Here is a 16,395-nt window from a genome sequence, read left to right on the forward strand (position 1 = left end):
CTAGCTATCATCCCCAAACTTATGGTCAAAGTGAGGTGGTTCACCGAACCTTGGAGATGTACTTAAGATGCTTCACAAGTTCTAGGCCGAAAGAATGGACGAAATGGTTGTTATGGGCAGAACACAAGTGGCATTCAGCTATTAGCAAGACTCCATTCGAAGTCGTTTACGGGCGAGAGCCACCAAAGCTTTTGAATTACATTTCCGGTACAGCTAGAGTAGAGCATGAATTATTGGAGCGGGATAAAGTTCTCAAGGAGGTACGAGGCCATATCTCACAAGCTCAAGCTAGAATGAAGCAAGTTTATGACTCCAAACACCAAGAACGTGAGTTTTCTGTGGGTGATTGGGTGTTTTTGAAACTTCAACCACACAAGCAAATGTCTCTTGCAGCACGGAAAAATCACAAACTCACTCTTAAATTTTACGGGCCATTCCAGATTTCAAAAAGAATAAGAAAGGTGGCGTACAAGTTGGATTTTCCTTCGTCTTCCCGATTGCATCCAGTGTTCCATGTCTCAGTTCTCAAGAAGAAAATTGAAGAGCTAATGGTGTTCAAAGATTTGCCAACTTTGAATGATGGAGAGGAGTTTGAATCTTTGCCTCAAGCTGTGTTAGGATCCAGATTGAAGAAAGGGAAGATTGAAGTTTTAATTCATTGGCAAGGACTTCTCCATCTGACGCCACGTGGTAAGATTGTAATTCCATCAAAGAGCGATTTCCAAAATTTACCCTCGAGGACAAGGGTGTTTTCTAAGAGGGAGGGAGCTGTTACGATGCCGCTAGAAGAAAATCTTATCTCTAGAGTAGTTGTTATTTTATTCCTTATTTTTCTCTATTTAACATTTGAATTAATCATAGATGTTTAATCATTGAATTAGTTGTAGATTTGTTGTCTGTTTTCAGTTATTGTTTCCTACTTTATGCATGTAAACGTTAAGCAAGTCATTATATAAGACTTGGCTTATTCTAAATAAAGGGCATCAAACACTTACTTGACTCTTTGAGTTATTGTTGTACGTATCAGAAACTCACAACCTGCAAGTCTTTAGGATCACAATTGAGGATTAGCTAGATAGACGTGATACATCACTTTTGAGGTGCAGGGAACACGTGACTACAAATCAACGAAATATTTTCAACGAAATTTTTAGGCAATTTTTAGCTAGAACTTGACAAACCATTGCTCAACCTTCAAGTTTGTTGGCGCATCCACTAGTTCCCTGCGGGTATGTTCAACCGGAAAATTTAGTCTAGTTCCAAGAAGATTTACGGTTCTCCAAAAAAGTCTTAAATCGGCTCAAGATCATAGGAACTAAGGTTTAAATACCATTTAATAGCTTCTCCTACATGAGTTCCTTCATTGCAACGAGCATTCCCATTCAGTTTTCAAGGGTCTGCTTTACATTCATACTAGATACTACCCAGAAGCAAAGCAAACTTGTTGATGTTCTGACTTCTTAGAGTGGTAGCTCTTTAAAGTTTCTATTCCAATCTAATTATGGTCATATGCATGAGTTCCAAATACAAGAACAATCTAAAGTTTTTTTCCGGTAAAAAAAATTTAGTTGAAGAAATTTCTAACATCTCGGACAAGGCATTGTAATTGCTAAAGAACAAATAATATTAGTTGCATAAAGAGAAAATGAGTTTACGTATATAGACAAGTGATATCTACTATGGAGAAACTATAAGTCCGTCTACAACTTTGATCTCAACACTCCTTAACATACCTCATCAATCAACCCAAACTATTTAGCCCTTGTAGCATCCATGTAAAATGGTCTTCTCATCACATTAGCTACAGGGGCTAAATAGTTTGGGTTGTACGTGTTTTTCTAGTCACATTCCCTCAAAATTAATTGCAGCTAATCTTAATCCGTCATACTTATGTTTCTTGTGTGTTTGGCCAGAAGTTTCACGAAAATATCCCTATTTGTTACTATCTACAAAAATAAGATGAGCAACATCAAATATTAAAGGTATTTGGGAGAAAAGATGAAATTGCTTTATTTCATATTACACACTTTTACAATCACTCTTTCTCTTTAAATAGAGAAGAACCAAGAACCCTAATCATCCAAGGAGAAATCCCGGTGATTCTCTCCTAAAATAAAAAAGAAACTTACTTCTAATTATCCTAGAACATTCCTAATATAACTCTAGAAATTAGGAATCTAATTTACACTTGGTCAAATAAGGAAAGTAACCGGATTCCTCTCCAATTACTCGGTTTTTCCACTCCCCCTCAACATGGAGAATATATATTAATCATTCTCAGCTTGTCTACTAGAAATTCAAAGTTTTGTCTTGATAATCCCTTGGTCAAAGCATCAGCTACTTTTTGGGATGAAGGAACATAAGAAAGCTCCACTATTCCCTCATCAATCTTCTCTTTGATGAAATGTCTGTCAATCTCCACATGTTTGGTGTGATCATGGTGAACTGGATTCTGAAATATACACAAAGCTGCTTGATTGTCGCAATAGACCTTTAACGTTGATCTATTCTCAAATCTCAATTCTTCCAACACTCTTCTAATCCAAATAGCCTCACAAATTCCATGTGCTAGAACTCTGAACTCAACCTCTGCGCTGCTGCGAGCCACAACATTCTGTTTCTTGCTTCTCCAAGTAACAAGGTTTCCATCTTCAATTGAACCTGCCCAGTCAGCATCAGTAAAAGCTTCGATGTGCCTCTTATTAGTCTTCCCAAGGAACAAGCCTTTGCCTGGTGTCATTTTAAGGTATCTTAGAATCCGGTAGACTGCATTGAGATGTTCTTCATGAGGGGAGTGCATATACTGGCTCACAACACTAACTGCAAATGCTATGTCAAGCCTGGTCTTCCCACCAGCCTTTCATATCTCCTCCTGTCTACAGGATCTCCTAACTCATTTTTCTTTCAAAATCCATTCACTTCCACTGGTGTGTCTCGGATGGCCTTGCCCCTAGCATACCCGTTTCCTTTAAGAGATCAATAGTATACTTTCTCTGAGAAAAAGAAATACCTTTTCGCGTGCGAGCCACTTCCATTCCCATAAAGTATCTCAACTATCCCAAATCCTTGACTTCGAATTCTTTAGCCAACACCTTTTTCAATTCAGATAACTCCACAAGGTTGTCTCCAGTTAGAATGATATCATCAACATATACTATCAAAATTGAAACCTTACCACCAGAGTGTTTATAAAACAGGGTATGATCAGCTTGCCCATGTGTGAAGCCAAAACTCCTAACTGCCTTAGTAAACCGATCAAACCATGCTCTAGGAGACTGTTTCAGTCCGTAGAGAGACTTCTCCAATCTACACACCTTATTACAACCAAACTCTCCCTCGAAACCTGGAGGTAAATCCATATACACTTCTTCTTCAAGAGTTCCATTCAAGAATGCATTGTTGACATCTAACTGATGCAGAGGCCAGTCGAGATTAGCAGCAAGTGAGAGTAGGATTCTGATCATGTTGAGTTTGGCAACCAATGCAAATGTCTCATTATAATCAACTCCGAAGGTTTGTGTGAAACATTTCACTACCAATCTTGCCTTATACCTTTCTACCAAACCATTTGACTTATGTTTGATAGTAAACACCCATTTGCAGCCAACTGGACATTTCCCTTTAGGTGGCTCAACAACTGTCCACGTGCCATTCCTTTTTTAAGGCCTCCATTTCTTCTAAAACAGCCTTCCTCGACTGTGGTTTTGTCAGTGCCTTATGAATACTTCTAGGCGTCTCTTCTGCAAATTTCTTCTCGGTTGCAACTCGAAAGGCAGGGGATAGATGAGTGAGTGACATGAAGTTGTAGAGAGGTTGCTAAGTACAAGTCCGGGTACCTTTCCGAAGAGCAATAGGGACCTCAAGATCACTGACAGACTGCTCTAACTCAACTGACTAACTTTCCACTACTCCAGATTCCTCAGGAACAAAACCTGTCTCAATCATTTGTGTGTTTACCTTCGGTTCAGGCTCTTGACAATGCTCTGTAGTAGTGATAGGCTTCTCTTATCTTTGAGATTGTCCACCCCGCCTAGAATAAACATGAAGTTCTTTTTGTGATTCTTTTTGTGGTTCATTTTGTGTACTTTGCACATGTGATTCTCCACCTATTTCCAAATCATTAGATAGCACAATAGGTAACACAGGGCTTTTAACTGGTGTGCTAAGAGACTTTGACTCAATGGAAAAATCCCAAAGCTGCCTTCCACTGTCACTCTCCCCCTAAAGGGTAGATTTGGGGTAGTAAGCTTGATCTTCGAAAAAAGAAACATCCATGGATGTGTATACTTTTCGTGTACTTGGACAGTCACACTTGAACCCCTTTTTATTTGGAGAGTAGCCCAAGAAAATACATTTGACAGCTCTAGGATCAAGTTTGCTTAGCTAAGGGGAGGTTGAATGAACAAAAACAGTACACTCGAAAGTTTTGAGAAGAAGATTATGAAATAGGCGAGATTGAGGATAAGACTGACGAAGAATGTTTAAAGGTGTTTGATACTGAAGGACACGAGATGGAAGACGATTGATCATATAGGGCGATGTAAGAACTGCCTCACCCCAGAAAGATTTAGGAACATTATTAGTGAACATGAGTGCACAAGCCATTTCAAGTAAGTGTCTGTTCTTGCGTTCTGCAACACCATTTTGTTGAGGGGTGTCAACACAAGAGCTTTAATGAATTATTCCATTTTCTACTAGATAAGGACCAAAAGTATTATTAAAGTATTCTTGTCCATTATCTATACAAAGAATTTGGATTTTTGTCTGAAACTGGGTTTCCACAATTTTATGAAATTGTTGGAAAATCCGTGTGGCATTTGATTTTTCTTTCAAAAGGAATACCCAACAAACTCGAGTGTGATCATTAACAAAGGTTATAAACCAGCGTTCACCAGATATATTACTTATTCTTGAAGGCCCCCAAACATCACTATGAATGAGTGCAAAAGGTTTAGAGATTTTATAAATTTGTAAAGGATAGGGAACACGGGTATGTTTTGCAAACTGACATGTTTCACAAACAAACGAGTGAACATCTTTATTGACAAACAAAGAGGGAAACAACTTTTTTAGATATAGGAAACTAGGATGACCAAGTCTATTGTGCCAGCGACAACCTAGTGAAGGCCAAGGCTTTGCAGCCTCATCTGGAGGAAGCGAAAAGGCTGCAGAAAGCAGCATTGGTTCGACATTCAGCAAGGAGCAATTAGAGCAGCTTCAAGTGCTCTTGTCACAGCGAGCACCAGCAACAACATCCTCCATGGAGCCAACAGCAACAGTAGCGCAAAAGGGTCATTTTCTCTCCGCTCTAACAACCAAAAATACGTGTAAAGATGTTTGGATTGCTAATTCGGGAGCTTCATATCACATGACCAATTGTAAGAGTCTTTTCTCAGAGTTCAATACTAATAATGATGGTCTAAAGATTAAAATTGTTGATGGCTCATTAGCATCCGTAACAGGAAAGGAACAATGAGAATTTCGGATTATATAACATTGCATTCTGTGTTATATATTCCCACTATTGCCTGTAATCTTTTGTCCATTGCGAAGTTACCAAGAGATATGAATTGTTCTGCTATGTTCTCTCATTCTTTGTGTGAGTTTCAGGATTTACTTTCAGGGAGAACGATTGGCAGTGCTAAGGAATGTGATGGGCTATACCTATTCGAAGGTTCTCCACTTTCTAAGAATAAACAAGTTCAAGCTTTTAGTTGTAATTCTGCTTATGTTTCCAATGAAATTATGTTATGGCACAATAGACTTGGTCATCCTAGTTATCTATATCTAAAAAAGTTGTCGCTGGCGCCAACGTTCTCTTGCTGGTTTCCAGTCTGCTGGCTTCCCATTATTGTCCCAGCATGTGTCCTTTGTGTGTCCATTACGTTTGTTGTGGTCACACCATGGTCTATCATTCCTCCTCTGATTTCGGCCATCTCCACTGGAACTAGGACTTTTCCTAACCACCAATGCTGACTCTTGGTGAGGTGGTTCCATAACAGGCTGCACGTTTTTCTCCTTTCGGCCAAGCATCACTCTTTGCCGCGTTTCTTCACGTCCCACTTCTACAAGCCTCCTTAATTTCGGGGAATGGTTTGAAACCAAGCACACGTCCACGAACTTCATCTAGTTCCTTGTTGAGTCCGAGTAGGAAGTCAAAAACTCGTTCTTTGTCAAGCATCTTATTGAATTTTGCACTATCGGTGGAGCAGTTCCAATTGAAATCCTGGTACAAATCCAATTCCTGCCACAATACTTGTAATTCATTATAGTATTCGGTGACACTAAGATTACCTTGCCTTTTTTTCTCTTAGGGCTTACTTTATTTCAAAGATTTGGGCTGAATTCTCAAGATCCGAATACATCTCTACCATCTCCCAAATTGCATTCGTATTCTTGTAGTAAAGATTGACTCGGCTAATGGCAAGTTCCATTGAGTTTAACAACCACACCTTCACCGTTGAGTCCTCCAATTTCCACTTCTTGTACGCCGGTGTCCCTATTTCAGGCGGTTTTGCTTCTCCGGTCAAGTAATCTAGCCGTCCCTTTCCATCAATAAAAAGGATAACAGATTGGGACCAAATTGGCTCCGTTTAACTTGTGTTGTGTGATCTGCAGTGAGTGACTATCACTGACGTTGATGATTTGCTGTGATCCTCCTTGGGAGTTCTAAGTCGTTGGCGAGATGTGCTCGCTGGTTGCGTCGGAGGTGGCTTCACGAGAAGCCCCTGTCATGGCGGTTTTCGCCATGGGAATAAAGCATTATTCCTGCTCTGATACCATAAAGGTATTTGGGAGAAAAGATGAAATTGCTTTATCTCATATTACACACTTTTACAATCACTCTTTCTCTTTAAATAGAGAAGAACCAAGAACCTTAATCATCCAAGGAGAAATTCCGGTGATTCTCTCCTAAAAAAAAAGAGAAACTTACTTCCAATTATCCTAGAACATTCCTAATATAACTCTAGAAATCAAGAAACTAATTTACACTTAGTCAAATAAGGAAAGTAGCTGGATTCCTCTCCAATTACTCGGTTTTTCCACAAATATTATGGCAATCTGTTATTTGAGATTGATTTACTGTTCAACCACCATTGGCCAGGAGAGAGAAAAAAAAGGGTAAAACAAGTTCGGGTGTAACTTACAAAGAATGTCAACAAATGAAAAGTTTATAATTTGGGACTTCATCTCCTACGTTCAAGTAATTGACATCGACTATAACATCCCCGAGATCATCTGACCAGAAGAAAGAACAACCTTGTGTTAGTTTAATTCTCTGAAACCAGTTCAAAGCTAGTGAAACAATGAGAAGATACAAATTCTCAAACTAAAGTCACAAAATAAAGTGAAAAAGATAGTTAAAACCTTCATATATGGTTCTCACAAAATTGGCATATTCAGGTATAATATCTCGATATATAATTCCTCCGGGACGGGCATCCAGCACCACCAGGACACCTATTGGAATTGTATAACAAACCATATGTGTAATGGTCATGCAAAGATCAATAATCTCTGTCTAGATTTTGAGATCAAGAATATATCTTTATGAGATTTTCAATGATAATTGAAAAACAGAAAAAAACGAGAGTTCAAGTTTGATAAATGAGAAACGTGATACTTAAAAGAAACAAATTATCAGATCTTCCTATGACCATGACTAGGTAGGTATTATTATGGATATATGTTTCTCATAAAATTTCAAATTCCTCGAATTATTTTTGTAATTCCGTAGCAAAATTTACAATGGAAAAAAAGGGAATTAAATTAGTTAATTGTACCTTTGAACTCCAACACATATGTTAATAAAGCTGATCTTAGATCAGTTATAAGAGATGCCAATTAAGTGGAAAATGAGTATACCAGGAAAGTACCTGGTGCTTCCCAAGCTTTGTTTGAATTGCTGGGCAACGGAGCCAGCCAAAGAATATTTCGCAAGTTCATTGAATCATCATATGTCACATTTGACCCTGCAAGAATATCAGACTCCAAGTCAGTCATAATCTGAAGATAATACGAAAAGAAGGAATTCTTTCATTTGATGGATGGAAGAGCTAGTCACTTAAATCTTTCTTAATCAGCTAATATACTCAAGTAACACCAGAAAATGAGAGAGCAGGAAGTTGAAAGGGATGATCACAATGGAATCATAGAAAACAAAGAGTGATGAAATTATTTTAGTGGAATTTACCTCTTTGACAATAGCCCATGTTGTATGGAAACGTTTTTTTATCAAATGCTGGGTATTCTTTTGCATGAAACCTGCCAAATGAAAATTATATTGTAAACACCAAGGGCAGGTAATACCTTTTGTAATAAAAGCCTTTTAAGTACAAATAGGCAATAATAAAAAAAAGGGGGGGACAACTTACAATATACCAAGTCTTCCGGTGTCTCTGGCAATTAAAAGGTGCCCATGAAACAAATCATAGCGAGTCAACGATAAATTCAACCCAATAGCGGGAGCCCTAGCAACAATAAGTTCAAACAACAACTCAAAGTACGAATTCAGTTCCTGCAATTTTAGCATAGTAAATTACATTAACAAACATCAAGAAAAAGTTACATGATTAGCATAGAGTGAACTTGAGTTTTATTTCTTTGATGCAAACCTCACTTATAAAGTGTCTCCCATATGGTGTTCTGGTGAGCTGACACCTTACTTCTTCTGATCCTTCAACATCAGGTACCTATCACGTCACCAAACGAATCATCCTTAAGATTATTTACCCTTAAAAAAAATTAGGAGTGATCCTTGTAGATTTTTTCTTTTTTTTTTTACCCAAAAATAATAAAAGCCCCTAGATTACCAAAGTCATTGAGTTTAGTAATTTTGATGAAAACCCGGATACTAACGTTGACTTATCGTCAGCCTTAAATTGTTGGCAATTTGGGTCGGATAAGTCTTAGCATAAAAGCCCAATGTGGTCCTCAAGTCTATAAACTGGTTGCCAACATAAATATCCTAGAGCCTAGATTCACTTAAACACCTTAAATATCATGCAAGTGGAGCAAAATTGTCAATTACAGAATTAAGCATACTCATACTCGGTTTAAACACACATTATCTATTCATAGTATAGACAACCACTTCAGTAAAGAAAGAAGACCAAAACACTCTTATAACCAAGTAACTATATAATATCCACAGAGAAAAGAATCAGATAAAGACAGTGAAAATGGAAAGGAAAAAAAAAAAGGGTTAAGAAACGAAGAACACAAACTGACAGGAATTATGGTCGGGTCAAGAGCTCTATGAATAGCTCCGGGATCGCCACCGGAATCGACGGCGAGCCGAGCCAATTCCAACACTGGCCGTGGGGGCCACCAAACGAGCTCGTTCTCCTCCTCCTCTCTCCTCGTCCGACCTCCATTTCTGTCCGGTCTCAAGCTCCTTCTATGGGAAAACCAGCTTCCACGGACCGTTTCGTTCCGATTCGGAGTAAAAGGCACGAGAAATTTGAAGCATGACTTGAGTTCTTGGGCCACAAGAGGATTGACCGCCGAGGAGCGGCGTTTGGGGCCGAGAAGAGAGAGCAAATCGGAAGGAGTGGCCTTGGGGGCTCCGGAGGGTGCGGATAGCGAAAGCGACTTGAGAGAGGAAGAGATGGAGTAGGCAGCGGATAGAGAAAGAGAGAAGAGGATTGTGAATTGGAGTGAGAGAGAGGATTGTGAATTGGAGTGAGAGAGGATTTCGCCATTCAACACCCTCGCTATTCGCTCTTTGCTGAAAACTAGTGTCAGGCACGTGCGATTTTGGTTCCTTTTTCTGATTTTGTTATTTTTATTTTGATTATTAGTACAGATGATCCCTAACTTTTTAATACGTGATAATTTAATTTTTATTCTTTTAATTTTAATAAGACGATCCATAACGTTATTAAATAGGTGTAATTAAGTTTTTTTCATTTAGATCCGTCAAATTACTCACATTTAAACCCGTGTGATCCTCATGTGACCCGATTACAAGGGTTATTTTCATAAAATCACGAGTTTATTCAATTTGAGGCTGATATTATTCAGAAAACTTGGAATTAGCTAGCGAGAGAGAGAGAGGAGACCGTTGGCGTTGGGTTTGCAGACTCTAGGTGGCGGCGGCGTTCTAAGTTTGCAAATTCTAGGTAGCGGCCTTGGGTTCACGAAGTCTTGGTAGCGGCATTCAGGGTTTGCGGAGATTTGGGCAATGGCGCGGCCTTCTGATTCGCTGAGATCCAGGCGGCGATGTTGGGCTTTCAGAGATCTGGGCAACGATAGCGGCGTGGGGAGACAGAAACAGAAAAGGAACTCCGATCTGAACAAGTGACAGGTGGCTCTTGCTTCGCAGCGATGGGGACAAGGGGGCTTCAATCTAGTGTTGACAGGGAAGGGTGGGCTCAATCTCATGACGGCAAGGTAAGGGACCTTCGATTTCACGACAACAAGGATGGAGGGGGGTGCGATCTCACAACGGTGAGAGAAGGGTGGTGATCTTGCGACGGAAGGGGGCGGGGGGCTCGAGCTGTGCACGAGAGGTGGTGGGGAGGGATGTGTGGAGGAGTTCTCACTATGCAACTCTCTCCAATGATCTGCAATAACCCTTTTTTTTTACGAGACCCTTTTGTTTAGGTTTCAATGATTTTCTTGTTATTTGGTTTAGGTTCTATGATTTTGTTTGGTTTATGCAATTTTTTAGATTCCATTATCTTGATTAGATAGTGATTTTGGTTTTGTGGTGGAAGTGTGGCAGAAGGACAGTAATGGTTGCCGGCAACATTGACGATGGAAGAGTTTGGTTTTGTTTTTGTCTGTTTTTTTTTCAGGTTTGAGTTTTTTTGTTTTTAATTTTTTTTTCTTTTGAGGGTGTTTTGGTCTTCTCACTAAAAAAGAGAGCACATGACGGCTCACGTGAAAGAGTCTGTTAAAAACTTAATGGATTTTGACATAAAGGGCTTGATTGCCAATGTTTTGAGAGTTTGGAGATCGTTTTGCCAAAATTAAAAGAATAGGGATCAATATGTCACCTAGAGATTAAGGACCATCCATACTAATTACCCTTTTTATTTTTCTCTGGTAAGAATGTTTAATCAATCAATAAAGAAGTAAAATCTAATTTAATAGATGTTAGCTTTTTCAATAAAAATCAACCACCATAAAGCTTTTTCAGGATCGTGCGTGTTTTTAATTTTTTTTATCATATTTATAACATGAATTTGAAATGAAGGAATAAAGGTCATATTATTCAAAAATATATAGGGTTTGTTTGGTTCACGCGTTCAAGTTAGTGATTATGATTTATTGACGAGGACTTTGTAAAAGACAAAATTTTTAAACTCATTCTTTATGAGACAAAAAATACTATAACATAATCGAAATCATAAGTTCAAGTATAGAAAACAAACGAGCAAAAGTATTAATATTTTTATAACCTTAAAATACACGGTATCAAACTGAAAAATTAAACCCTAAGAAAAATGAAGTTTTTATTTTTAGGAAAAAACATGTGAATTATTAAATGCGAGGAATATCGTTCATTACATCACGACTAATAAAATAAGAAACTAAAAAATCAAAACATGATAATAAAATGAGTAAAAGCAAAACCCCTCAACGTGTGGACTATACCGTTTCCTTCATGAGAAGTGTAGCAAACAAAGCCACAAGAAATGACGTCCCTAATATATTAAATTATAGCAGCCTTAAGAGCTTGATCAGAAGAGCATTGAACGACTCGAACTTCGTTAATTGCATCGGACTCAACTACCCAATCCATATAGCTTTGAGACGCATCGAGCTACACACTTTCTCTAATGGCTAAATGCTCCGCTACATGTAGTGTGAACTTACCTGAAAGATGAACTGAAGCAACCGCTAAAACCATCCTTTTTTATTTTTTTAGGGGAAAAATCAAGTAATTTTTGGGTACATATTTTCATATAAAATACCTCTAAAAGTCAACATGTTGTAATATTTCTCATCACACACTACTAGAGATTGGCCCCAAATATTTTTCTTATTTTGATCCACGAAATTACAAATCAGAAAAGACCATATATTTTCCTGTGTTTGGGATTTTTTTTTCACATTTTTCAAGAAAGAAAAAATAAAAACGATTCCAAAACGGCGTTTGACACAATTAAAGATAAAAAATAAAAATAAAAATGATTTTTTTGTTTAGTGTAAAATAAGAGAGAAATGAAAAACGACTTTTAGTCGTTTTTTATTTTTTGTTTTCGTTTTCTCCTCTCTCGAACAGAGAGAGAGACATTAATGAGTTTTTTATGCTGAAAATAATCTCTTAATAAAACTATTAAACGCATTTTTAAAAATGATTTCTGTATGAGATTAAAAATGTTTTCATTTCCATTTTCATATAAAAATAAAATCATTTTAGTACGAGTTTTAAACGCGCTCTTTATTTTCATAGTTGAAAATCTTGATAAAAGAGAATCTACTTTTAATCTTAACAAAATGTTAGCGTTAACTAATTTTGCAGGCTTATTAACATGTCAATATCTAAAAAAACAAAAAAAAAAGTGACATCGTTATCAATTAGTGCGTTTTGCAACATATTCATAAATTTAAGGTGTTAATCGCTGAAAAAAAAAGGTTTACAGCACATTGCAAATGAGCAACAAGTTCAAGGGTAACGGTGCAAGAAAGTCTATCTATATACGACGTGCGTTTTGAACGAGAGAAGAGTTTTTGTGGAAAATTGTACCATATAGCAGTTTTCCTAAAATGGAACTAATAAATAACATAATTATTTTAGTTAGTTAATAAATAGAGACACGTTTATTTTGATTCTAATTTTATGATAATATTTTTTTCATAAAAATTTAAATAAAAAAAAGTTTCTACTAATAAATTTTCTGATAAAATTTAAATTTTAAATTAAAAATCAAAACCCGTGAAACAACAACCTAATAAATTCTTAAAAATCTAAATTTATTTTTCTTATGTTACCTTTATTTTTAACTAAGGTGACGTTTAGTTAAAAAATTTAAATTATAATTTGAATTATGATTTATAATTTATTATAATATATATTTTTAAAAAAATACACATAAATCAATAATAATTTTAATTTATAAATTAAACGTGATTAAAACCATAAAAATTTCCTTAAAATTCAAAAACCCTCTCTCTCTCTTTCTCTCTCGATCACACTCTCGTCTCGAGTCTGGACACCTCCTCCCTCCCTTCCTTTCTCGGCTCTCTCTCTCTCTCTCTCAACTCGTTCTCTATTAGTCTCCCCCTTTCTCGGCTCTTTTTATACTGCCTAATCAGATCGTCGAAGGCCAGAATTAACGGGTACACCGCCGCAGCGTCATCGCAGCCGCCCCCCGGCAAACCTCCGGCCCTGAAACCTCCCGGCCGAGAGCGCATCCAAGCGTGCCACCGCCCGTTCCAATCTCTGTATCAGTTTCTCCTCCCTCAGTCTCCTCAGATCTGTTTGTTACAAGGAGGGGTATTTTCGAATTTTTAGAAATGATGATGCTTAAATCTGCTATTATCTTTCATAATTTTTCCTTTTTTCTTTCCATTTTTCTTTGGTTGAAGGATTGTTCGAATGGTTTGGAATTTGCTTTTGGATGATCCCACGGTCCGATTTTGTTTTTGGACGCCCATTTTTAGCATCGTGGTCTTTGGATGAATGATTGTGTTTGTTTCTGTTTATTGGAAACTTGGAAATTTGGTGGATGATTCATTGTTTTTTCCTCTTAATTGTGGTAAACTGGTTTCGTAATTTAAAGCTAGTTTTTCTTATGCTTTTGATTTCGATTTAATGTGGATTGAATTTACGAAAGTTTTGTACTTACTAGAGTTGAGTAATTTGATTCTGATGTCTTTTTTCTTATATTTTCTCAGTAACCAACCAAACAATTTAGTTGCAAAAAATTTGTCACTGGGCTCACGATTATCATAGGCTTTGTTTCAAATTTGCAGTTCGTGCTTCCTAATTGTAGCTGTAAAATTTGGATTTGAAATTTGAAATAAATAAACAAATGGGAAGTGAAGAGCCAAAAGATCCATTCAAAGGTGTGGATTGGAAAGCTGTTGGAACTGAATTGCAGAAAGACCCAAGTAGTAAACCGGTCATAAAGAAGCGTCTTCCGAAGAAGATGAGGGAAATTCCAGACTACTACTTTCTTCCGCGGAGATCACTTGCTTATAACCTCGGCTTCTTTGGAGCTTGTATTGCTGGTGGAATTGGTGCTGGCATGTTACTTGAGATTTGGATTAATAAGAAGATTAAAGGTCTGTCCTTTGTTTCTACATTTTGCTTTTCCTTTTCTTGAGTTGAAAGATAGTTGTAATCCATTTTCCCTTCTGTTGTATGATTAGAAGTGCGGTTTTGTTTATATGCTTTAAATTTCATTTTTTAAGAATTTAGATTTGATTACTAATTATGGTGAAATAAGAATTTTCCTAGAGTAAGCGAATTGATGCATGGTAAAAGTGGTGATAATCCGTGGTCAATATTGGTTATCATCTTGAAGGATTTCCAGGAAATTGTTAATGTTTAAGTTTTTAATCTAAATGGAGTAGTGACATATATTTTTGGAATTGGCATTTAGACTAAATAGAACCCTGTTTGATAAGGGTTACGGATTTGGTAATTTTCTTTGAGCATTTCTTGTTTCTAGGAATTTTATTCTTTTTCCTTTTTGAAATATGTTTTCTAGGACTTATTTATTGTACTAAAAATAGCATAAATTAAGTAGTGTTATTGTGCATATGCTATTCCGTTTCATGTCTCTTCTCCTGCAATTGGCGTCTTTGAGCATTTTTTTGATTTCTAGGACTTCATTGATTATACTAAATAGCATAATATAAGCAGTATTATTGTGCTAATGCTATTCCTTTCCTTCTCTCTTCTCTTGCATTTTGTGTTGCAGAGGATGGAGGTGTTATATGGGAGTTTGATAAATAAAGATTTAGGGGAAATTCAGATAACCATAGCGTTTAGGGTGTCCCTTTTGGTTGCCCCGCCAGTCCACCCCAACCCCAAAGGAAAAACTTCTCTCATTTCTTTTAAGAAGTTTGTTTTATAGGAAGGCTGAAAGAAGATCTGAAACTGAGTTTTAATCCAGCAGGTTGGTTAACAAACATCTTGTATTTTTCCTACTTTGCTAGGCTTGTGATCAAGGTGCATTAAGACCAATTCTGTTTGGAGTAAGAACGTATTGTCTATTTGTGTTTAAAGAAGCTTTTTCGTATATTCCTCCGAAATTCAATTGGGATCCATTGCTGGTAGTGATGATAGCTCGCATTGTTCTCTACTTGTTCTGCGATGCTTCATGAGTAGTAATACTTAGGTGTTTTTACTAAATTGTAATGGAATGTATTTCGGAAAGGGGAAAGTTTTAGAAAGTAAAGAAAATAATTTTGTTTTAGTGTTTACTAACCTTGGAAACAGATATCCTAATAACTTACGTAGTAAATTATCTTTGTGCATGTAATCATTGGTTAAAATTTAATGAAGTATTAAGTAATTTATGGCATGTTTACTTATCCGTAATTGGAGTGGACATGAATCGAAGTGGACAGGATTCGGAGTGGACATGAATCGGAGTCGGAATAAGTTGTTTACTTAGGTTTCAGAAATTAGAGTCGGAATCAGTCATAATCCTATTCATGCGTTTAGTTACACCCAGAATCGGAATAAACAGCTATAAATTTACTTACCTACCCTTTTAGTAGATTTTTGTGTGTTGAACTTTAAAATAAAATTGTATATTATGCTAACTATCTTAATATTAGGATAACTAATTAATAATTAGATTTTTTTATCACACCTAGATTTTTTTTAATTAGTAATTAGAAATTGTAATGGTCTGGATCTCCACGAATTCTTGAAATGATGTTGTGCAATCAAGGGGCAAAACATAGTTTGATCACATATTCAACAAATAAACACAAAAAAAATAAAAATAAAAGAATAAACTTGCGATTCAATAAAAAAGAACCACATTGATTTATGTTATTGACTCACCTTAAAGAGAAGAGGGATGCTCTTAGTTGTTTTGGATGCAATGCTATGTTTTGAGGAGAAGAAAATATTAGAGAAAGTAAGCAAGGAGATATGAGAAACATGAAACTAAATTAGGGCATTTTTAATTTTTTACTTTTTACTTTTCTATTTACAAATTTGTTAGTATAATTAAAAGTAAAATCGTAATTTACATTTACTATCAGGATTGGGAGTGTTAATTCGGTGGGTGGGGGGAATGTCAATCTCATTCTTCAACCCTAAATTGGTGTGAGACCAACACATTCCTACTCCCATTTCAAGATAAAAATAGGGAAGTAAACATGGAGTTGATTCCGATTTTTAATTTTCATTCCCCACTCCTAGTAAGTAAACATGTCATTGCTGTTATTGCAAGTCAAAGAAACAAACTTAGTGAG

At 36.7% G+C, this 16,395-nt stretch overlaps 2 protein-coding genes across 5 annotated transcripts; one reads left to right on the forward strand and one right to left on the reverse strand.

Moving 5' to 3' along the window:
• Positions 1-7,020: 7,020 nt before the first annotated feature.
• Positions 7,021-10,386, reverse strand: LOC21387431. Its single transcript, XM_024170649.1, has 8 exons — positions 10,065-10,386; positions 9,232-9,737; positions 8,616-8,693; positions 8,376-8,518; positions 8,195-8,265; positions 7,878-7,973; positions 7,369-7,461; positions 7,021-7,239 (listed from the first exon to the last, which is right to left on the reverse strand). The coding sequence occupies exons 1-8, from the start codon at positions 10,384-10,386 to the stop codon at positions 7,157-7,159; spliced, it is 1,392 nt and encodes a 463-aa protein (XP_024026417.1). The 3' UTR covers positions 7,021-7,156.
• Positions 10,387-13,327: 2,941 nt separating this feature from the next.
• LOC21387433 lies at positions 13,328-15,387 on the forward strand. 4 transcript variants are annotated; one of them, XM_024170652.1, is made up of 4 exons: positions 13,328-13,450; positions 13,543-13,712; positions 13,930-14,241; positions 14,883-15,387. In XM_024170652.1, the coding sequence occupies exons 3-4, from the start codon at positions 13,989-13,991 to the stop codon at positions 14,915-14,917; spliced, it is 288 nt and encodes a 95-aa protein (XP_024026420.1). In that variant the 5' UTR covers positions 13,328-13,450; positions 13,543-13,712; positions 13,930-13,988; the 3' UTR covers positions 14,918-15,387. The 4 variants fall into 4 exon arrangements, with proteins under 4 accessions (XP_024026420.1, XP_024026419.1, XP_024026418.1 ...); XM_024170651.1 differs by lacking the exon at positions 13,543-13,712 and having other exon boundaries at positions 13,910-14,241; XM_024170650.1 differs by lacking the exon at positions 13,543-13,712.
• The last annotated feature ends 1,008 nt before the right edge of the window (positions 15,388-16,395 follow it).

This window comes from Morus notabilis, unplaced genomic scaffold (assembly GCF_000414095.1).
Source record: "Morus notabilis unplaced genomic scaffold, ASM41409v2 Scaffold670, whole genome shotgun sequence".
NCBI lineage: Eukaryota > Viridiplantae > Streptophyta > Magnoliopsida > Rosales > Moraceae > Morus > Morus notabilis.

What these genes read in the sequence shown, in the direction of transcription:
- LOC21387431 (XM_024170649.1), bottom strand. Translation starts at nt 10,386, where the DNA reads ATGAGATTGAGCCCACCCTTCCCTGTCAACACTAGATTGAAGCCCCCT. An exon ending in TTGACCCGACCATAATTCCT is followed by an intron (nt 8,694 to 9,231) that starts GTCAGTTTGTGT and finishes GTGACGTGATAG; the next exon opens with GTACCTGATGTTGAAGGATC. An exon ending in ACCGGAAGACTTGGTATATT is followed by an intron (nt 8,266 to 8,375) that starts GTAAGTTGTCCC and finishes TTCATTTGGCAG; the next exon opens with GTTTCATGCAAAAGAATACC.
- LOC21387433 (XM_024170652.1), top strand. Translation starts at nt 13,989, where the DNA reads ATGGGAAGTGAAGAGCCAAAAGATCCATTCAAAGGTGTGGATTGGAAA. An exon ending in GATTAATAAGAAGATTAAAG is followed by an intron (nt 14,242 to 14,882) that starts GTCTGTCCTTTG and finishes TTTGTGTTGCAG; the next exon opens with AGGATGGAGGTGTTATATGG.